At 33.5% G+C, this 21,020-nt stretch overlaps 4 protein-coding genes and 1 non-coding gene across 5 annotated transcripts; 1 reads left to right on the top strand and 4 right to left on the bottom strand.

The window, feature by feature from the left end:
• Positions 1 to 3,039: 3,039 nt before the first annotated feature.
• LOC125423990 (uncharacterized) lies at positions 3,040 to 5,008 on the bottom strand. The gene is made up of 2 exons (XR_009640743.1): positions 4,301 to 5,008; positions 3,040 to 3,586 (listed from the first exon to the last, which is right to left on the bottom strand). It is a non-coding gene; the product is annotated as an uncharacterized LOC125423990 (transcript).
• Positions 5,009 to 8,091: 3,083 nt separating this feature from the next.
• On the bottom strand, positions 8,092 to 10,429 carry LOC107425961 (vicilin Cor a 11.0101). The gene is made up of 6 exons (XM_016036034.4): positions 9,825 to 10,429; positions 9,528 to 9,703; positions 9,353 to 9,433; positions 8,980 to 9,249; positions 8,563 to 8,890; positions 8,092 to 8,466 (listed from the first exon to the last, which is right to left on the bottom strand). The coding sequence occupies exons 1-6, from the start codon at positions 10,366 to 10,368 to the stop codon at positions 8,309 to 8,311; spliced, it is 1,557 nt and encodes a 518-aa protein (XP_015891520.3). The 5' UTR covers positions 10,369 to 10,429; the 3' UTR covers positions 8,092 to 8,308.
• A 760-nt stretch (positions 10,430 to 11,189) lies between these two features.
• On the bottom strand, positions 11,190 to 13,939 carry LOC107425958 (uncharacterized). Its single transcript, XM_016036030.4, has 6 exons — positions 13,737 to 13,939; positions 13,444 to 13,521; positions 13,257 to 13,352; positions 12,314 to 12,417; positions 12,076 to 12,212; positions 11,190 to 11,499 (listed from the first exon to the last, which is right to left on the bottom strand). Exons 2-6 carry the CDS (start codon positions 13,501 to 13,503, stop codon positions 11,417 to 11,419), a joined length of 480 nt encoding a protein of 159 aa, XP_015891516.3. The 5' UTR covers positions 13,504 to 13,521; positions 13,737 to 13,939; the 3' UTR covers positions 11,190 to 11,416.
• A 2,674-nt stretch (positions 13,940 to 16,613) lies between these two features.
• Positions 16,614 to 17,771, bottom strand: LOC107425962 (non-specific lipid transfer protein GPI-anchored 16-like). The gene is made up of 4 exons (XM_016036035.4): positions 17,381 to 17,771; positions 17,241 to 17,267; positions 17,076 to 17,135; positions 16,614 to 16,964 (listed from the first exon to the last, which is right to left on the bottom strand). The coding sequence occupies exons 1-4, from the start codon at positions 17,715 to 17,717 to the stop codon at positions 16,693 to 16,695; spliced, it is 696 nt and encodes a 231-aa protein (XP_015891521.3). The 5' UTR covers positions 17,718 to 17,771; the 3' UTR covers positions 16,614 to 16,692.
• Positions 17,772 to 18,296: 525 nt separating this feature from the next.
• On the top strand, positions 18,297 to 19,366 carry LOC107425960 (non-specific lipid transfer protein GPI-anchored 5). Its single transcript, XM_016036033.4, has 3 exons — positions 18,297 to 18,734; positions 18,840 to 18,956; positions 19,058 to 19,366. Exons 1-3 carry the CDS (start codon positions 18,410 to 18,412, stop codon positions 19,186 to 19,188), a joined length of 573 nt encoding a protein of 190 aa, XP_015891519.2. The 5' UTR covers positions 18,297 to 18,409; the 3' UTR covers positions 19,189 to 19,366.
• The last annotated feature ends 1,654 nt before the right edge of the window (positions 19,367 to 21,020 follow it).

Below are 21,020 nucleotides of genomic sequence, written 5' to 3'. Positions count from 1 at the left end.
AATCTACGTATTGAGAATTTGAAATATTAGAGCCAAGATTCAGGTATAATGGATTATTAACCTATTCAGTTATGATGAATTAACTTTATTATTTTCTCATTCAATTATATTATATGTAATTGATTATTTTCTTATGTTACATATAGATGTTTGTTCATGTATTTTAGACAACCACAACAATACAATGAAATATAGTGCTTTGGATTTTAATTTGTGGATGTAGGTTAATATATATTTGATAACTCTTCTCTATTCTAATTTATTATTTCTTTAATTTTTTTATATCCCAATTAAATGTTCCAAAAGGCTTTTTTAATTTAATTTTTTATTTATGATTGTATTGAGCCAACAAATTAGTGACCTGCATGTGAGTTCAATAAGACAGGTCCTCGTCCGCCATATCATTGATAAAAACAACCACAGTACCACAACTGCTTTTAAATTGAGCCCACTGGGGATCTGTATAAATAACCAAAAAAAAAAACTTACTTAATATTGTAAACAGCTGCAGATTATGATCATAAGCATGCTTGAAATTGATGCATTTGCACAATGTATGTAGATGTAAATTTTATTACCAAAAATGCAGATCACCGTAGAGCCATATGAAATATGAATCCACTGGCTTATCTATTGCTTGTCTTGTGTGTCCATAAGCATTAAGGCAAAACTGACTCAACTTAAAAATAAATAAATAAATGATAAACCTAAGGGCAAAGGAGAGAATTTGTACATGGATGAATTCAATGTTAATTACCTCTTAGGCATATAAACAACCTTCTCCGACTAGCTGGGATTAGTATATATTGGAATTCTTAAGCAAAAGAAGACAAATCCAAAATTGTTCACAAATTTCGAAAATCGCTTCACAGGACTTGGAATGCAGGCCAAGAACCCCCCAATTATTTTCGGAGTAAAGGGGTCCTATAGCATCTCAAAATAAAAAGAGTTTTCAATCGTTTTAGACGTCAGAACATGGGGTTAGGTATGGGAGTTAGGTATGTTACGTCTAGTACACCTAGAGACAAATGAGTATTATAACTTTTTTAATTATTATTTTTTATTTTTTCGATGGAGATTGATTAACTGTATGTTTGTTAATTGTTCCTCCACCATTTAGTTAGTAGTACTCTAGAAAGAACATCCATCAGGACAGTGAGTTTTTTTTTTTTTTTGAAAGGTGGTGGATTTCCTAAAGGATACTTTATAGTTAATTTATAGTTTAGCTCAGTGGAAAATACAAGCATGAACTACAAAAGAAGCATCTGCATATACATATATATATATATATATATATCTACTTCTTACTTTATGAAGAAACTTTGGCGCTTTATTCAACTCCTATATAACGATAAAGATATGAAGCACTAGCTAGCCATGATAGCATATTTTCCTATTTTATCCTTCATTTAAACATCAATGACATTCTTATAGTTTGTTTTCTATTTCAAGCTTTACACATATGATATCAAGCTGCTTATAATTCCCATAAAATCTTGTTTGGTAGCAACTGTCATTGAAAATTTTGTACCCTAGCTGAGAATAAACAGAGGATTTCAAGTTATAAGAGAGCCATGGATTACAAGCAAAATACTCTTTAACATATATAAGCCAAAATTTTGATTTGGAAGCCTTGGCTAAAAGAAGTTATCAGAGACTGATTATAATCCCCAAAGTAACCAGCTCCCTCAGAAGAAGGATTCCTTGCACTCTTGATGAGAGACATGCAATTGTCTCTTCTTTAAAGTAGCAAAGAAAGCCCACAAGTTTTATAGTGCTTAATTTGATAGAATAAACACTCCGTATCCCATTTGCATCCAAGATTCTATATGTTCTCTACATCTCAGTTCTGAGCAACTGAAAATGTGTCCGTGTGTATCCTCCCGACAGGAAAAGAAAAAGAAAAACGCTGGTATCCTGATTGGACGGTCCTTGTGCATACATAAAAATAAGTCACATTTTCTTTTCTTCTGCAATCTAGCTAAGAAAATCAATAGACTTGCTTCTCTTTTTTCACTCTCCTTGAGGGTTCCCTAACTAAAACCCTTCGTGACCCGCACTTGATACATATACATTGCTCCTCAACGCTAATGCAAATCTCCCTCAGAGTTTATCCTTCTCATAAATCTTAACAATGTCGTTAAGGGAATACTAAAAAAATTTGCATAATGTTAGAACACGACACTATGTCCTAGTAAGGCTGACCAAAAGTTGCTTGTGAGTAAGAATAACCAGATAGGCCATAAAGAATAAAGATTGAAGAAAGGAAGGAGGGTCTAAAATAACATTTTAAAGGTTCAGAATGCAGCTCGAGCGTACAAGGCTAAAGTCTTTGTACGTGATACATCTTCCTATGCATGACTAACCAAATACCAAATACCACCAAATCTTGTGAGCGAATCAACATTGATGGCTTCAAATAGTTTTGAAAAAGTATATATACATGAATCAAAAGTAATAGATATCAGCCTTGTTTGGTGATCAGAATACTCGTATAAAGTTGAAAGAGATGATAGCTTCCTCCAGAAAATGCTAGTGTGTCTTGAAAATTTTTCTTGTTGGGGGTGGAATGGGAGAACTTTGGCTTACAATTTCTAAAACCAATTCCAAAGTTTGCAAAAGGACCAAAAGTTTGGGTACCTAATTCTGCATATAGACAAACAGGGATTGCCCCTGGATGAGAAAACGGGCCAGTTAACCCAAAACCCTACCAGGTGAACCATTGGAATTATGTAAACGGACTGATTTTGAATGAAACAAGCACTAAGCCTATTATAGGCCCAACAAGAAGCCCAATTTATTGAATTTCTGAAAATGAGCATAGGTCCAGAGGAAAACCCAATATTTTAGGCCCAATGAAAAGCCGAATATATGGTCAAAATTAACAAAAATGAATTCCAGTGTTGATTAGGAAATTACAAGCCAGCAAAAACAAAGTGATGAATAGCATTGCAATTTGCATCAACACTATAGGAGGATAGAATTGTTCTAGATTGAATTTAAAGTAATTCAGTCTTATGGAGTATAATTTCTAAAATCTTGAGGAAGGTTCAAGTTTATTCAGCATTAGCAAAGTATATATAATAAACTTGCTCGTTTAAAAGCTGGAAACAGATACAGATTTACTTGGAAAAAAGAACGTAGAGGTTCCAGAACCTAAGCCAAACCAGGTTAAACTTTACATAAACTTACTTTTTGACACACACATATATATATATATATATATATATATATAAAATAAAAAAAAGTTAAAACAAGGCTGACTTGTATTTACATTGCATGGTGCACGACAGTCTCTAAAATATGACAGCTGTGTACCACCACATTATAGTCCCTCTAAAAACTAGTACTAGCAGTAGTTTTATAGGAGGCTATTAAGGCTTGCGTGATTTCACACTATTCACACAATTTAACCTACTTCTTCTTTTTTTTATTTTTTCATCTCGGTGCTTTGCCTTCCTTCATAATTTCCACCATGCTGAACTGAGCTGGTGCTTCGGTTGGTCGCTTGGATAGTTTTTCGGCTGCTTCGTCCATCTCAATCGCTCTGTCACGGCATTCCGATGTACAGAATGCTTGAAAGCATCTGGGCAGTGTTTTTTTTTTTTTTTTTTTTTTTTTTTTTTGCATAATCAAAATGTTTAAGACAAAAATTAATTAGCAAATCAATTAAATTCATTAATCAGGGAAAACCCCACTAATAATTGTCCACTGAATATTAATTCCCAAAATTCTATCTCAGTAATTAGAGTAGATAAATACAAAAGGGTGTCCACAAAACGCCAAACATTAAACAATTCACATGCATTGTCATGAATAGAGTTAAAAAAGTACAGAAACAACAATTTATCTAATGCGGAGAAGAATGCTGCAATCCAAAAACATTTTGTGAAACCATAAATTTGAAGACTAAAAAGATATTGATTTAGATAGAGAAACAACCACAAGTATAAAAACAAAATTAGAGGCTAATCCATGTAAACAAGAGTTTAAAAAATTCCCAAAAATGCAAGCGTAATTAAATTTTGTGCCAAAAAAATTATTCTTTAAACCGCTGAATTTGGCCTTTACAGACCTCAGGCTCGTGCATTTTCTTCATTTAACCAAACGATTCTCTGTTCTCTTTCGTTTTGTCAGCTTCTTTGAAGCCAAACAGAGTGACAGAGACATTGCAAGTTATTAATCATAAAGAAACGAAAAAAAGAAAACTGAATTTAAGAAATTGTAAGAAAAACCAAAAAAAAAAAAAAAAAAAAAGGAAAAAAAAAGAAAAAGAAGGAAACATAAATTAAGAACCTACCTATACATGTACACTTCCTGATGCTGACCGATTTTCTTCTTGCAGTACTGACATTCATCGAGAAAATGACCGATTCGCCCTTCCTTCCCTATCTCTGGCAACGACGGCTGAGAGAGAAGACTCGACAGGAAGTTTTGAGGCTCCTCTACTCCTTCCACGGACTGCTTCAGTGCCTTCGAGGCATTTCTCGGCAGAGAAGCATGGGGATCGTTCTGTAGCCCCAACGACGACTCGGCCACCGGCGGCAGAAAGTGCTGATTGAACATTCCGGTTTCTCCAAAGCTGGAGGGCTGACCGATACGCGAGCGTTTCGCAGGCATGGCAAAGCAAGAGAAAGAGAGAATATAGAGAAAAAGTTAGGGTTTTGGAGGGTTTTGAGATTGTTGCGGAAAATGAGAGAGAGAGAGAGAGAGGTGGTGAAGAAGGAGTGAGAAAGAGAAGAGAAAAAGGTTAGAGAGCGGCAAAGGTGAAGAGGTTTTGGTTGCTATCGGGTTCCATGGAGTGACACGACACGTATATATAGTCTCCTGCTGAAATCTCCAACCTCATTAACTAACCAAAAGTAGCTTTGCAATTTTTATTTTTTTCCACTCTTTTCGGGTATTTATTCTCTACAACGCGGATTAAACTTATTATTTTATTATTTGTTTCCACCTAATTTCTAGACTTTCTTATTTTCTTTCCTTTTATGCTTGGGTGTTGGTCATGTTCGATGTATGTATCTCGCGTAGAATCTTTGCATTGATTTCTAATTTCTTTTTTTTTTTTTTTTGGTAAATTCTAATTGCATCATTCTTCTTCTTCTTTTGGAAGGAGTTTGAAATCTTCGACTAATTTTAAAAACGGGTAATTTAAAAATTCTTAATAGAGTCTATATTCAGTCTATATTCTATATCATATGTAAGTTTCAAAACTTAAAAAATTTCAAACGTTTAGAACTATAAAAATGAAAAAATAAAAATTAACAATCATTCAATCTTTTTTCATATGATTAAAGTATCAAATTTGTTTTGATTAGATATATAAATTTTATTTTTTTTAAAACAAAAATATCATTAGTTCAAAAAAAGATAAATATTATCGATTGACATCGTAACTATTAAAAAGTAACATCACCAACTAACATAATAGTTTTCAAAATGCACCTTTTCTATTTGAAAAGATGGAATATATAGTATATGTTGGATTCAAATTTTATTTTTTTGTTCAAATTTGAAGCGAAATGAATAATTTCTTCTTCTTCTTTTTTCATTTTTAAGTACTTCAATGAGCATAAAGCTTGCTTAGGAAAGCTTTTCCAATGGTTAAAAATGCTTCTATAGAGAAAGATAATATGATAACGTAATTGAGAGAAGTAATCAAAGTGATATTTGATTTGTTAAAAAATTAGCATTCGGAAAAGCTCCTAGAGAAGAAAATGATACCTGCTTCTTCAAAACAGAAAGCCCTATGGCCTAAGCTATGCATGTCTCCTCTTCCTTGTTTTTATTTTTATTTTTATACATTCAAAATTCTAACTACATTATTAACACAGAAAACATAAGTATTTTACATATATTTTCTATCTTCCTGCCTTTTCATTTATCATATTATCCAAAATGTATATATAAAATTCATGAGTATTGGTAGGGGTTATAAGCTTTTATTTTTATACCTAATCCAAACATCAATCGCAACTCCTTAAATTTTGGATACCCACATAAGTTTAATATTATTAAAATAATTACGAGGTTTGTATGGGTTTATTTATTCCTTTTAATTGATTGTGTAGCTATATTTTTACAAGGTACAAATAATTGGTCCAACAAAAACAAAAAACTTATGAACATTTATGACTAGCTTGGATGACCAGAATACAGATGGGAATACCAATTCCTCCATAATGAGTTTTAACAACCACCTATGAATTAATCTCTACATCCAGCCACTAAGTCCAAAATTTTTTATTTTTTATTTTTTTGTTCCTTCTTTAAATTTTTTTATATAAAATTGGGGGGGGGAGGGGGGGGAGAATACCATTGTATCCGCTATCATTAACAAATGAAATGATAAAAAAAAGAAAAAATAAATAAAGAATTGAGTTAGGTGTAACTTTTGCTTTTCTATATAAACAGAATTTTTTTTTTGGGTAGATTATAATAAACAGAATTGGGTATTACTACATTACAAAATGCTCGTCTAAGTATCGTCTCTCCTTCCAAATTCGTTATTTACATTTACCAATTATTACCAACTTCCTCTTTGTGGCTTTGCCTTTATTGATCATTTTTAACTCCACTGCATCAGTGTTATAAGTTTTTATAGTTAAATAACCAAATATTTCTTCAGCAAATAATATTATTCCCATCTATTTTTTTTTTTAAATAATTTATCTAAATTACAATCTACCCAAAATCTTTTCATTTCCATAATTCAAACTCATACTCTTATAATACAAATAAAAATACTTATCCACTTAACTAATTTTTTTGTCCACCGACTTCTTTCCTTAACAGCCATTGTTGTGTCTCTATCTATTCAATGTCTAATAGGGTTTCTGTCCGGCTCATCATAGCCCAAAACTCATTTTAAATGAATTGGGCCTGACTCTAAACCCATTCTAATATCAGACTCTCTGTATTGGGTCTGGCACAAAACACATTGCAGCATCAGAGCTCTATGTCTTGGGCCTGGCCTAAAACACTCCCAGAGAGTAATAGGCAAACAAGTAATCAATGTATTTTTGAAGTTTCTTGAGCTCTTCGTATTTCTCCTCCATGAAGGAGCTGCTCTGCTTTCCTAGTCACACACTAGCATTAGACTCTACAGCCAACAAATTAAGGTACAATATTACTTGTTAAGCCTTAGTTGACGAGGAATTTATTCGAAATGTGAAATGTGATTTCTTTAGGTAAATCCCAAACATACAACATCCTCATTTTGGGTTTGCCAACCGATTATGAGCAAACCAACAATTCGGCAAAATCGATCTCAGAGGAAATCTGATGGTCGAGTTTCGTCCTAAATTATGTCCCTTTGAAAAAATTAATTCCCTTTTTTAGTATTGGAGATGTGTTGCATGTTTTTTTTTTTTTTGTTAGAGTTTGGCCCAGACACAAATATGGGTTTTGGATCCTTTTGGTTGGTTGATTTTTGATAAAATAATATTTATTTAAATAAATAAATAAAATAATATTTTAAAAAATAGGTTGAGAGCTTTAAGGGAGATATAACTCTTTGTTGAGAGTTTAGAGGTTACATGTGTGTTGAGAGTTTAGAGGTTACACGTACTTTCAATATTTTTTATAGTTTTTCAAAAAAAATACAGAGAAAGAACTTGAAAAATTTTTTACGTAAAAACACAGAGAGAAAATCAATGACTGTGATAAAGTAAAAGTATATTGATAGTTCGTAGAAAAAATGTTTAAAAGTGCTAGATTTGAAAGCTTTTGTAGCTGTTGAAAACTTTTGTAGTTGTATTTTGAAAGACGTTCGTCACAAAAACTCCTGTACCATCACAAAACTCCTATGCTGTTGGACGAAAACATAAAACTCCCATGCTATTGGACGAAAACATCTATCACATAGATTTCGATTAAACTTTCATAAGAAAAAAAATCAATTTAAGAAAATAGATTTCGATTAAACCTTCATAAGAAAAAAAATCAATTTAAAAAAATACAGATTCTAAATTCTCTGAATATTTATGTAATTTTATTTATTTTGTATTATATTTTTCATATATATATATATATATGCATATATTTTTCGAACATTTTTTCCACAAGAGATGAAATAAGTAAAAATATATATTTGAGTTAAAACGCATTTTTATTTATTTATATATCATTTTTTTTTGGGGTGGAGGGGGGGGACAGTTACAGTTAGCTTCTATATGCACATATTTTATACGTACATAGTCCTCCAACCACAAAATCCTAGCATCTTAACCATAATAGTGCCTTCAAAAGACTTTCCACAGAAAACCCACTTCACCTTCCTCTTGATCATTCATATCGCATTTTACTCTCATGCATAGGCACGCCCACCTTGCTTTTGTTGTGTTGGCCCTGGCAAAAAGAAATTGTGTTCTTGGTTCCCGAAGATCCTATCAACTTCTTTGTTTGGCACGTTGAAGGCCAACTCTTTCGCTATCCCATCCATCTGTTTCACAAAGTTTTCATCCCCTGAAATACAAAATGCAAAAACTCACTTTCAGAACCAAAAATCAAACCCCAGCAACCTAAGGCTTCTCAAGCAGAATTTATTAGAAGGTACTATACCTGCAAGAGGATATTTGATATTTCCTTCCGAGTCAACCTCAAAGCAGACAACCTCAAGGTTATTACTTGGTGAAGCAACAAGAGAATATGGATGACCCGCCGGGACAATAAACACCACGCCACGTGTCAGGCGTCCACTTACCCTCTGGTATCTTTTGCTTTTCTTCTGTTTCTGCATGGAGCTTCTACTTCCCTGGCCATGTCCATATTGCTCACTTGACGACCCAGATGAAAGATGAGGGCAAGCCATCTCAAAGCAACCTTCACCATCTATAACAAAAGCTATCTTTGTTGCCCTTGAGTTGTAAAGGGGTGCAGTCATAGCCCCCTAATTAATGAATGACACAAAGATTAACTCAAATTGAGACAAATTAATTAGCAATTAATGAAATTTAAAATTTTAGAGAGAGATTTTACTCTGGTGATGTTAGCATAGGAGATCATGAGGTTGAGGTTTTGGAGCTCCTCGTAATCCTTAGAATCAACTTCGTGAAGATGACCATATTTGTTAGCCTTAGAGGGACGTTTCCTGAATAGATTGAATGAGCCCGATTCACTTCCAAAAGGCCAAATGCCTGAGCCACCTTCCCCGCGTTTGCTCAGCCCCTGAACCTGTTCTTTGGACACCTTCATGATGCTGCCTAATTTTTGTTGTCTAAACAGCCTCTTCAATCTATTTCTATCGGTCTGTTTTTGAGAGAAAAAAAGATATTAGACAATAAAACAAAACCCATCAAATGAAAATTGAATTCCTGTAAGAAAAAAGTTTGTATAAGATTTAATTATGTACCTTAAAAGCGGCCTCAAGTAGGTCCCAACTGAATGCTGTGTAGAACGATTCAGGATCTTGACCACCTGGTCCATAAAATGCCTGTGACAATATAAAACCAAAACAAAATTCCAATGAATATTAGTATCAACTGAATAATTTTTATTAATATTTAAAGAGACGAATGATAGCTTACCTCATAGTGACCAGAGAGAAAGATGGGGCGGAATAACTTCACAATGAAGAGGTTTTCATTTTCGTCAGTGCTGGTCAGATAAAAAGGGTGGCCTGCTGGAACCTTAAGGATATATCCACGTTTAAGATTATGACTCTCTTTCTTTTCCTTCTTCATGATGGTAACAGTTGCTTTCCCTTAATGATCACATTGAATACAAAAAAGCGAATAAAAAACAAATCCAAACTAAAGCAAAATATGAAAAACATGGATTATATTATAATCTGTATGGTAATATATTCAACGTGAGAGAATCACCTTGGACAACAAAGAGAACAATGTCAGCATCAAAATGAGAAGGAGACACAAATGTGTTGGGGTTTGCCTCAAGAAATCCCACACGATAATTCTCAATGCCTCTCAGAAGATTAGACCTCTTGGTGAACTTGGGAAGGACCTCAACTCTGCCTTCCCGAGTCCCAACCCATGTGTCGAAATGCTCTTCCTCAAACACATATGGATTTTCTTCTTCTTCATCTTCTTCTTCTTGTCGTTGTTGTTGATCCTCTCCTTCTCCTTCCTGGCTTTCGTTCCTTGTATAAAATTCCCATCCTTCTCCTCCTCCTCCTCTTTCGTGCTCTTCTCTTTCCTTTTCTTTTTGTCTCTCTATCTCCTCCTTCTGTTTGAGATATTCCTCACAGTCTCGCTCGCAGTTTTGCTTCTGTTTGTCGTCAAATCCTTGTTGTTGTCTGCACTGGTGCTTGCACTGCTTCAGCTCCGGATCTTCCTTGGCAAAAGCTACATTAAGAGCTACAACAGACAAGAGTACGACAAGCAAACAAAGCTTTGACTTTAGAGCCATTTGTTTGTTTTTTAAAAGCAGAGCAAAACTAGCTTCATTTGCGAGTGTTGGTTACTTGAAGAAAAGAGTGAAGATGGAGATGGTCCATTTATATGATTCGGAAGAGAGAAAAGCGATGAGATAGGGGATGAAAACAAAAGCATGCAAGGCGACGGGTGTCCAATACGTGTCTGTCGTGACGAGGAGTGGATCGCCGCGTACCATCAAGGACATTTTGAAGGACCACATTGTCTTGAAGCAATGGCGTTGAGATCAACAATCCCCCAAAGTCTGCAGACCATTCGCATGCGAAACGACACGTAATTTACCATGTCCAGTATTCACGAGCATTCACATGGAAGGATATGGAGATTTCTGTCCTGGCTCTGCTCTACTTTCTTATCGGATGAAAGCCGTGGACTTTCCTAATGGATGATTTCCATTGTTTTTCTTATTCTTCTTCTTTTCCTTTTTTTTTTTTTTTTTTTTCCTGCTGTATAGAATATATGACATTATAATTTTGATTCAAGTGAACCAAGCATCACTAAGGAGAACATGTTAAACTTATACTTATCAAAGGGAAACGTCTTTTTTTTTAATGATTAGAAAGAAAAAAAATTAATAAAGGATTTTGATCTTGGATTTGATTAAAAAAAAGTAAGAAAAATAAAATTTTGATATCACGAAAACTTATATTTTTAAAGGGTATATTATTAACCCACCATGCAAAATGTATACATTTATATATAAATATAATTTACCCAAAACGGGGACTAATACCATAATCAAACCCACCAACATACATCAACGCATAATACTGCAGGGTTAAAGGGACTGCGTACTATCACAACATCTGAACTGTTGTTATTCAAAAGCATTACACGAATAACGTAGCAACGCGTACTTTCAGATGGTTCATACAAGAATAGAGTAAAATCCAGTAATCAAAGAAGCAATAACAAAGACGAGGAATATTCAGTCATTTCTCACATCTGACAACTTGCATGACCCATCTTCTCTGCAACATTTTCATTTTCCACGGCAAAAATGATAAGAGAAAGCAGTTCTCTCAAAGGTCTGGCATGCCTATTCCTGTTTTAGCATCATAAGTTTTCTCCAGCACAACATCCAATGGAGTATCCTTGGGACCAGCTGCAACCAAAGTTCATAGCCTTATCAGCAGAAAGATCTCATACTGTCGTATACAGTATAAATGTAGCAAGCAATTTTGAGGAATACAATTAAATGCGAACCTAAGTCGAACCATGCCGCTGTTACAGGTTAACAGTATTTCAAAAGGCATACAAAAGCCCCTCAAGTTAGGTAGTTAACTTACGCTTTGATGAGCTACATTAATTTGAAGAAAAAAAAAATTTGTGCTACTGTGTACGCACAAGCCCAGAGTGCATGGTCAAATTCATAATATTACCAATAAACCACTAAACTAAAATAAGACATCTATCACATTCATTTTGTAATTATCCACTCTACAAAATCCTAATTTGTAAAGAATGAGACACGGAATCAAATACTCATGTCATGGGTTATGCCCTGAAGTTCTAATGTATTCTTCCCATAAATGGCAATGCTAGTTATATCTGACGAGTATTTCCAAGCATAAACGTGAAAATGAAGTTACTCTAATACCACAGTTGCAGACAAGAAAAAGTAATATATCTGCAAATTAAAAGTTGAAAGGGAGCACGGGGGAAGTCTTTTGAAACGTACCAACTGTAGGTCTTGGTGTAGTTCTTATCTTCAAGATTTCAGGTCGTGGAATTATGGAACTGGATGCTCCCAGACCTCTGGATACTCTTACTTTTGTGCCATCTTCAAGATACCTAGTACCAACCTTACAAGGCTTCCTACAAAAGCAAACAAAAATGTTCACTTTGAACTTTGAGGTGACAAACAAATAAGAAAGCACCAGTGGGGTTTTAAAATAGAATTTAAAGCACACCCATACCCTGTAACTGGATCAAGAACCTGAACATTTGAGGCATGAAGAGGGGCTTCAACCGTAAAAATTCCACCTTCATGACCCTGCCCTTGCTTGATATGTTTCTTAACCTGCAAAAACAAATGCATGGTCATTGTGGACCTAATTTTCCCAGCCCTGTTAGAGGTTCACGCTAACAATTTAAGCACATAAAACCCCAAAAAAGTCCATATTATAGGGGTTAAGTGCAACATTTCCTCATGTTGTTAACAAATATTAGATAAAAGCTCATATGCTAGCCAAATCTTTAGTCGATGGTAACATTCAACCCTTTGCAAGGTCATGGTTTGGAACTTTGAACATTTGCATTGAGCAATTCAGTCTTTTATCCAAGGTGCATCCTTTTGTAAATAGATGTGAAGTGCAACTTTAGTCCCTTTACAAAGTACAGAAGATATAAATTTATATCAAGCAAAGATGCTCTGAGCAAGAAGATAACAGTGTCGATATAGAGGAAAAGAGCCATCAAGATGCTAGTAATCTGTTTAAAGCTTGACAAAATTACTTACACCAATCAATTACAGAAATAAATGAGCTTAATAATTTGATATGTCCGTATTAATCAGGGAGTGTAGCTCGGATTACTCCATCAGTACACATTAAATCAGTAGTTTGACATGACAGAGGCACCAAACATAAGTAGGAAGCTGATTCAGTCTTCAGTTCCTTAGTCATTGAATCAATTATATAACATGAAAAGAGGCAAACGTGTTCGATTTTCCAACCAATTAAATACCAATAATACAAAATCTCAATCGGAATGGAGCACCCAGCACCTTAATGATTTCCCTTCAAAAACTATAATAACCATAATATACGAAAAATGACCCACAAAATGTTTAAGTGGGACCAACATCAAAAAAATCCAAAGAGAAAAAGAAAGCAACATCGAGAAGGAATGTGGTCTTACCAGATTTTTGCCTTCAACAATAACACGATTCTGCGAGCGAATAACACGTTTAATAACACCGGTCTCACCTTTATCTTTGCCCCTAGTTATCATCACCTAAAAACGACCAACCCATTAAATTCAAGAACATTTTTCCTCCTAAGCAAGTCAAAAAGGAGAAAGAGATGATATTCATTAATCCCATTACATTATCTCCCCTGAGAATCTTCCAATGTCTAATTAGCTTCTCAGCCGCTTTCCAACCCATTTCCAAGGCAGAGGTACCCTGCACATCAACAAACAAAAACTTTGCACTTTACAAGCTTCTAACCACATACTTTGCTAATGCCTAATGCAATAAACACCGCTTAATTACTTTCGATGTAGATCGAAGTATGTTTGAGAAAGAACTTTACATAGAAATCAAGCACAAATCTGCTAAGAATTAAAGCTTATTGTTTGGTCCCCCAGAAACAGGAAAAAAAAAAAAAAAAACCTAACCCTTGCAAGAGTAGAATGGAAGCTTGCTCTCGTAGACAAAAGGATTATGTTGGCCTCTCGGAAGCGGATTTCTTCAGATGGCCACGCGCCTCGCCGGCTTCGGTCCGTAACAGTCTATGTAGGAGGTGTTGAGGGCGGTTGAGAGGTTTTGGGGTTTTGGAAATCGGGGACGTTGAGGTTCGAGTCTCGTCTTGGCTGACAATTATAATTGACGACGTCGTTTTTCAATTACCCCACAACGTGTTTATTTGTTCTAGATTCTTCAATCTTTCTTCTTATTTTACTTTGGTGGACCGTTAAGTGAAAAATTAATTTTTAAAATTTAATTTTTGAAGTATTAATTATGTTTTGATATTGTTTGATAAGTAAAAAAGTTAGTACTTATAAGTGATTAAATTAATATTATATATAAAAATAAATATATATTTTAAAAAAATTAAATTTTTTTTTAAAATTTTTAAAATAATATTTTTATAGATGAAAATAATGTTTACATATATTTTTTTATATTAGTAGAAATTTAATTTTTTGAATCTATATTATTTTTATCTTATAATAAATATCCAAATAAAAAGAATTATTAGTTTTCCAAAAAAATTAGATTATCATTAACTTTATTATTACCTAAATATACTGTTAAAATAAAAATCAAATAATTTACATTTCTGTATTGGAAAAATGGGATATTTTGTTTTGGAAAGTAATTTTCACAAAAATAGAAAAGATTTTGAGAAATTTGGAACATATAAACCAATCTAAACATCAATTTCAATAATTTATTACTTTCTTTAATAAAACCTTTAGAATATATTATTTTGAAATCTTCTTGATTATTTAATGTAGTTCTGCCCATCTTAATATTTCAAAACCAAACTATTTTATATAAGTAATTTATTAACTGAATTAACTTTACATTACTATAATTTTGAAATTAAAAACTATAAATTTGAAAATGACTCTATAAAAATTCTTTAAAATAAAGATTGTTGAAAATTATAGATGATAGGATATATGGTTCTCATAAACATGTTATGATAATACCATATCTCTCTCTACATTAATTTCAAGAGTTTAGTCACTTTTACTTGTCAACAAAGCCTTAACATTTTTTTTTTCCGCTTTAAAAGAACATTTTTTTAAAATGTAAAACTCTTTGATTAAAATTTATACATTTTTGCTTAAAACCATCTTTGATTTTAATTGAAATTTACAAAATTAAATGCAAAAAAAAAAAAAATTACAGGATTGAGTCACTAAAAAACACAAACAAGTAGATTATATAGTAATAAAAGTTCCATGGATACTAAAAAGGAATATATCGAAAGATAGTGGCAAGAAGTAATTAGTTTTATTTCATCTTGCCAATCAATACAACATTACAGCAGGTAAAGAAAATTAAGTAGCTAGTAAAAAGCTACTCTCTTCCACGCTTATAATTATTGCAATGGTAGCTAGCTAGCTCTCCCCTCTATCCCTTTGCTTGATCCACTGCTGTTTCTCAAGGTATTTTGATATTCAACTTTGCTGCAAAAATAGAAAGCCATCCAATTTATATACATCCTGTGACAAACATTAAAGAGATAAAAAGTACAAAAAAAAAAAAAAAAAAGGGAAGTGGCTTTTAAAGAGAGTTACGTACCGGCAGTTTCTTTAGCTGCACATTCTGCATCACATTTCATTTCACAGAAGGTATAACCCTGGCCTTCGTCTAGGCATTCTTTCTCACACTTTTTGAAGCAGTCCTTGTAATCGGCCGTGAATGCCTCGCCTACATGCAAGGCTGCCACCATCACAATGCACAATATAAACACCGCCGCAATGTTCTTTCCCATTGTACTCCTTTTCTCTTTCCTTTTCTTCTTTTGCCTAGCTCTGTCTTCAGTTTTTGTTTCCTTGTTGTGGATAAATCCCTTGTGTTAGGAATAGAGTATTTATAGGGAGTTTATCAGAAGCTTTTGTTTTTGGGATAGTCATAATCAGTACCTAATTCCTAAAACAGTGGGAATACTTGTGGTTGATAATTTGTTTCGCATGAACAAGAATTTGCTTAAAACAGAAGGCTCTGAGTCCTACTCTTTTGTCCAAATCTTCTTCAAATCTACGTGGAATCAGTCTTCATCCTCCTTGGATGCCACGAACTCAGCCTAACAAAACTCTGCCACCTGCAACATATTGACCACTGTCTATTGCTGATTGGTCCTTAAACTCGTTTTATATATAATGGAAGTTTCATGATGCAACTGCAACACCAAAATCTGCACAAATATTATCATATTTGTTTTTCTTTTTCTAAACTAAAGCATCGTATTTCAACTACATGATTATTTATTTCCTGTGGGTCAGAAGGAAAAAAAAGAATGAAACTTCATTTTAATTTTATTCAGTATGATTGTTGTAGATATTAATTTCTGAATTAGGAAACGGATTTTATCTTTTTTTTTTTTTTTTTTTTCCCTCTCCCTTCCCCAATAATATTGTTTTTGATTCTTTTCCAATTAGGATTCTAGAAGTTCTAATTATGTACATGTTGGAACAACATTGTTTTGTCACACCTAACCATCACAAGAGTAATTTTTCTTTACCAATTTTTGGGCCCAAAATTAAACTATTATCTTTGTATTCGGAATTTAAGTATGAGCTGCATAAATGTTTACGACATAATGTTTACTGAATCTCTATTCGAATTTGAGCCGGCAGAGGATATAGAGTATTGTTCCATTATTCTCCTATAAGTGTAACTCTTTTAGGTGGCTTAAATTGGATGCTCTTGATTAACAACACTCTTCTAACTTAAGCAATTAAATAACCATATACGTTTCAACAGCTGAATAATACTTTGAACTCCTGCAAATATTGTTCATCCTTTGAATTCCAACAGTTAACAATACATATAATGGATGAAAATATATATCACACAGCAAAAAGATTGACAGAGAGGTATATTTAGAGACCCAAATTAATAGGACTTGAAAACCAGAATTCCTATAATAATTTGTACAAAAGATGATGGAGAAATGTAAGACAAAGTAGATGCCGATGGGGTCAACACTGGTCGTATCCCTGGAGTTTTTGTTGGCGGTTCTGACTGATCAACTGCAGGTGGAGATACGACTGGTGTAGATGATGGTGATAGTCGTGTGTTTGCTTCAGTTTTATCTGGAGCAGCAGCTGCAGCTGTTTCAGTTATATCTGGAGCAGCAGCTGCAGCTGTTGCAGATACTTTAGACGCTGCATTGAATAGAAGATTGATCAAATGTTATAAATATCCGCACACACCTACCTAATTAACAACACTACTCTTGTTGGTTTGGTAAATTAATATTAAGTGAAAAAATTTACCTTGTGGACTAAAAGGAGAAAAAGCTGGAGGTGGGAGAGTTGGCCCCAGGAAAACAGGACCTGCCAGTAAAATTATTTGACTAATTACTTATGTCACATTGCTTAAATTTGCCGTGTATTTACCAATCAATACTCCCAAGAGTTTTTTTAAAGTTATATCTGTACCTGGAGCTGGAAGTGGACTACCAGTGGCTGCAAAATAAAATGAAACTTAATGCTTATTAGATCTTTAAAGAATCAATAGAAAATTAAGGTATGTATATAATCCATTCTAAATTAGAAAGTGAGCGAGGACGACGTCGTACCTTTGCATTGTAGAGGGACGCCGCTCATGTTACATGCTTGTGGAAGGGAGATTGCTAGTGTTCGGTTAACGGGGAGTGGAAAAGGTACATTGGCCGTAATCACAAGGCAAATACAGTCCATACTGCCGCTCGTCATCGAAAGTAATGAACTGCAACAACTTTGGGTTGGCGATGACCCATTGTTGGTACTTCCAGTTATGAAATTTATGCATGGAGTGAAGCTGGAGATCATTGAGGCTGTGCATGGTGTATTTATCTGCCCATTTACTGATATTGATGAAATTACTATAATGGAAGCTAATATTGCAATGAATTGGAAAACCACCAAAAATTTCATGTCTTATTGCTTCAAATGTGAAGTAGTGAATTGGATCTGGCTGAAGATGGACAAGCTAATTGGTGATTTATAGTTGGAAACGAAGGGGTTTTAGTATTTATTAAGAATTTGGAAGGGGAAACTTAAGTGGTATGTTGGAGTTCAACTACTTTAACTAATTTTAAAACGAGAAGGAATCTAAATTTTCTTCTTCAATTTGTTTAACTTATTTAGGTGTGTTTGGCAACGTTAGTTATAACTATTGCTTTAATTAATGAACTATTCAAAATGTTGAGTCGGTGAAATTATCATTGGTCCTAACTTGTGACGACTCAAAGACACAGTTGTTGAAGCACAATATTTCTTTGCCCAAAAAAAAAAAAAAAAAAAAAAAAAAAAAAAAAAAAGAAAAAAGAAAAAGGCGCACAATATTTTACTTTGAATATTAATGGGTGAAACATGACCCTTTTTATACGTCTTGTAAAGCTATCCATTTAGTTATTAAGATCCAATTAATTAATAGAAGTTGGTCACCCAAATATACCAATTCTTTTTGTCGCTTACAAATCAGCTTTCCCATATAAACTCCACCCCATTTTTTCCCCTTCCACAACCCAAACTCCGCATCTCATAACCCACAAAAAAAGAAAAACAAAGGCGTATCCAATTATTTCCTATCAATTAGTTTGAAAATCCTCTGGCTCTGTTTGGAAATGGCTTTCAAAGGGATGGAGTTGGGTCTAGCAATGGTGGTCCTGGTGGGCATGCTATTGGGTGAAGTTACAGCTCAATCAAGTTGCTCAACCGCAATCACAAGCTTAGCTCCATGCCTCAACTACATAACAGGAAATTCATCCACACCATCATCTTCTTGCTGCTCACAGCTCTCCAACGTCGTTCAGTCATCCCCTCAGTGCCTTTGCTCTGTCCTGAACAATGGAGGTTCTGTCTCACTGGGTATCACCATCAACCAAACACTCGCTCTTTCCCTTCCCGGGGCTTGTAAAGTGCGCACTCCACCCATCGCCCAGTGCCAAGGTAATTGCTAGTTTGCTTTATTTCTTAACCTCCTGATGTAATTTGATCTTATACTAAAAACTAAATTTGAGCTTGAGTTTGAATTTTGGATATTGTTTTAAGCAGCTGCTAATGGACCAACAGCTTCACCTGCTCCATCTGGAAGTCTTTCGCCGCCGGCGGACTCTTCTGATGGAAGCCCTGAAGGTGCTATTACACCTTCAGCCTCAGACATTCCTTCGGGTAAGTAAATTCTTTGTCATTATTTTTTTATGCGTTATTATATGTTAGATTAAATTTTTTTAATGCTAATTTTCTTAAACTGAATGGTTGGATTAATGCAGCTGGAGGGTCTAAAACAATCCCATCGACGGAGGGGAATTCATCAGATGGTAGCATCGTCAAAGCACCCCTGCATTTTTTGCTATTCTTCTTCTTCATTCTCACATTTGCTTCAGCTACTCTCTCCAATTGATTTTTTTTTTTTTTTTTTTTAGTCCTTTCCAGAACAGAGATGATTTGCCTGCCTGTAGTGCTATTTATTTAGTTTTAGAAATTATTGTTTTTAATATAAATGTATGCGGCTTGTGTATTATACATGGTTGCCCCATTGATTGTGTGAGTGTGCGCTTGTATTGAATTATTTGTTATTTGTAATATTGATTTTATTAGAAAGGTCCAAGAATGCTGGTTTTTATTTTTATTTTTTATTTTTATTACATTATATTGTTTAATAATAGTAACTTATTATGGATTTCAATTCTCCACCAAGCAGCAAATCAATTTAATTTAAACAAATTGAATAAATTAGTTGCCGTAAAGATGAAAAATAAAAATAGAGAAGAGCCTTGTCTCAATGAGTTTTTATATGCAGCAGATCACCGCAATGGTACAGTAATTCAATAGTAAATTCTAAGAAAACGATATTCTGTACATTTAGAAAAATTCCCCAAAGGACAAAATCGCGATAATACTCCCATTCTATTCGGAACTCGGACGATTTTCGTGATCATTTTTCCCCTTGTCAAATTCTTCAGCTTTCCATTAATAAAATACTAATAAATATAAAATTCAGATTTGAAAATTGGAAATATACATTGCGAAATGATGGTTTTGCAAGCCTTTTCCAGATTTGTTTCCTTTGCCGTTGCGATGCTGTTTTTAATATGGTATGTATTCTTTATTTAATTTAAAAATTTCCTTACTACCAAAATATATTAAAATTTCCTTTAAATAATGATGATGTTCAGAAAAATAGAAGATAATCAGGTAACATTCTTATGGGCCAGCGTATCAAACTGGAAAGCCCACCTTCATGTTTATGCTAAGGCCTTGCAACTAAGACACGAACTTGTCCAGCCCTCATACTTCCCTTAATAAGCAACCCACCATGCAGCATTATGTATTGCATTTTTCGATCACACTGTTTTTTGGCGAATTTTAATATCACAACAAAAGTCGCACAGCAAAATGTCATTAAATGGAACAACTATTCCTTACATCTTGTTACCAATGATTAATATTGGAAGTAAATCTTATTCTAGTAGTTTCAAATATATCTATCTGTATATATATATATATATATATATCTTATTCTTACTAACAAATTTGCTACCTACTATTGCGCAAAAAAATAAAAAAGTAACAGCTTCCAACCCACTAAACATTTAGCAACAATATTAGCAAATATATACATATATATATAATTAGCAACAACTTCATCCAGAAAAAAATATTTAGCAACAAAACCTCTGTATAAAATTATGTAATATTATTATATGTCCTTTCTTGTTATAAAATTGATTATAAATAAAAAATATAAAATTATGTAATATTATTATATGTCAATTCTTGTTACAACATTGATTATAAATAAAAAATACTTTTAACTATAAAACAATATTGGTTTTGAAAAAAAAAAAATATATATATATATATATATAATATTATTATTATGACAAAGACTTTTATTCACAGGAGTTTCCATTAGAACAGGGTTGAAAAAGAATATATATACTTTTTATTAAATCGCATTATTCGTCATAATCAGTAAATAATAAACCACTTCAGTTTTTTATATAAAATTTTTTCCCTTTTGCAAATCGTTCCTCACATAGACGATCTAGAATATTCTTGCTTTTGGCACTTCATCGCTCAAGCCAACAGATCCTTAAGGAAGAACTGAAATCGTAGATTAATCACATTAAAACACATTTATTCGATACATAAAATTAACTCTTTTTTTTTTTTTTTTTTAGTATTAATAATTAAGCCCCACTGTAGAAGAAAAGAACTCGCAAGTAATTG

This window comes from Ziziphus jujuba, chromosome 9 (assembly GCF_031755915.1).
Source record: "Ziziphus jujuba cultivar Dongzao chromosome 9, ASM3175591v1".
Classification (NCBI taxonomy): domain Eukaryota; kingdom Viridiplantae; phylum Streptophyta; class Magnoliopsida; order Rosales; family Rhamnaceae; genus Ziziphus; species Ziziphus jujuba.
The sequence above is the reverse complement of the archived record's forward strand: the minus strand, read 5'-3'. Positions and strand labels throughout refer to the sequence as shown.

Excerpts from the sequence above, each read along its gene's own strand:
- LOC107425961 (XM_016036034.4), bottom strand. The coding sequence starts at position 10,368 with ATGGCTCTAAAGTCAAAGCTTTGTTTGCTTGTCGTACTCTTGTCTGTT. Across the intron at positions 9,434-9,527 it reads TTCTCTCTGGTCACTATGAG|GCATTTTATGGACCAGGTGG; the intron begins GTAAGCTATCAT and ends ATATTGTCACAG. Across the intron at positions 8,891-8,979 it reads CCTATGCTAACATCACCAGA|GGGGCTATGACTGCACCCCT; the intron begins GTAAAATCTCTC and ends TTCATTAATTAG.
- LOC107425958 (XM_016036030.4), bottom strand. The coding sequence starts at position 13,503 with ATGGGTTGGAAAGCGGCTGAGAAGCTAATTAGACATTGGAAGATTCTC. Across the intron at positions 12,213-12,313 it reads GTTCTTGATCCAGTTACAGG|GAAGCCTTGTAAGGTTGGTA; the intron begins GTATGGGTGTGC and ends TTGCTTTTGTAG. Across the intron at positions 11,500-12,075 it reads TACACCAAGACCTACAGTTG|CTGGTCCCAAGGATACTCCA; the intron begins GTACGTTTCAAA and ends CTTTGGTTGCAG.
- LOC107425962 (XM_016036035.4), bottom strand. The coding sequence starts at position 17,717 with ATGAAATTTTTGGTGGTTTTCCAATTCATTGCAATATTAGCTTCCATT. Across the intron at positions 17,136-17,240 it reads TAGTCCACTTCCAGCTCCAG|GTCCTGTTTTCCTGGGGCCA; the intron begins GTACAGATATAA and ends TTTTACTGGCAG. Across the intron at positions 16,965-17,075 it reads TTCTCCTTTTAGTCCACAAG|CGTCTAAAGTATCTGCAACA; the intron begins GTAAATTTTTTC and ends TATTCAATGCAG.
- LOC107425960 (XM_016036033.4), top strand. The coding sequence starts at position 18,410 with ATGGCTTTCAAAGGGATGGAGTTGGGTCTAGCAATGGTGGTCCTGGTG. Across the intron at positions 18,735-18,839 it reads ACCCATCGCCCAGTGCCAAG|CTGCTAATGGACCAACAGCT; the intron begins GTAATTGCTAGT and ends TGTTTTAAGCAG. Across the intron at positions 18,957-19,057 it reads AGCCTCAGACATTCCTTCGG|CTGGAGGGTCTAAAACAATC; the intron begins GTAAGTAAATTC and ends GGATTAATGCAG.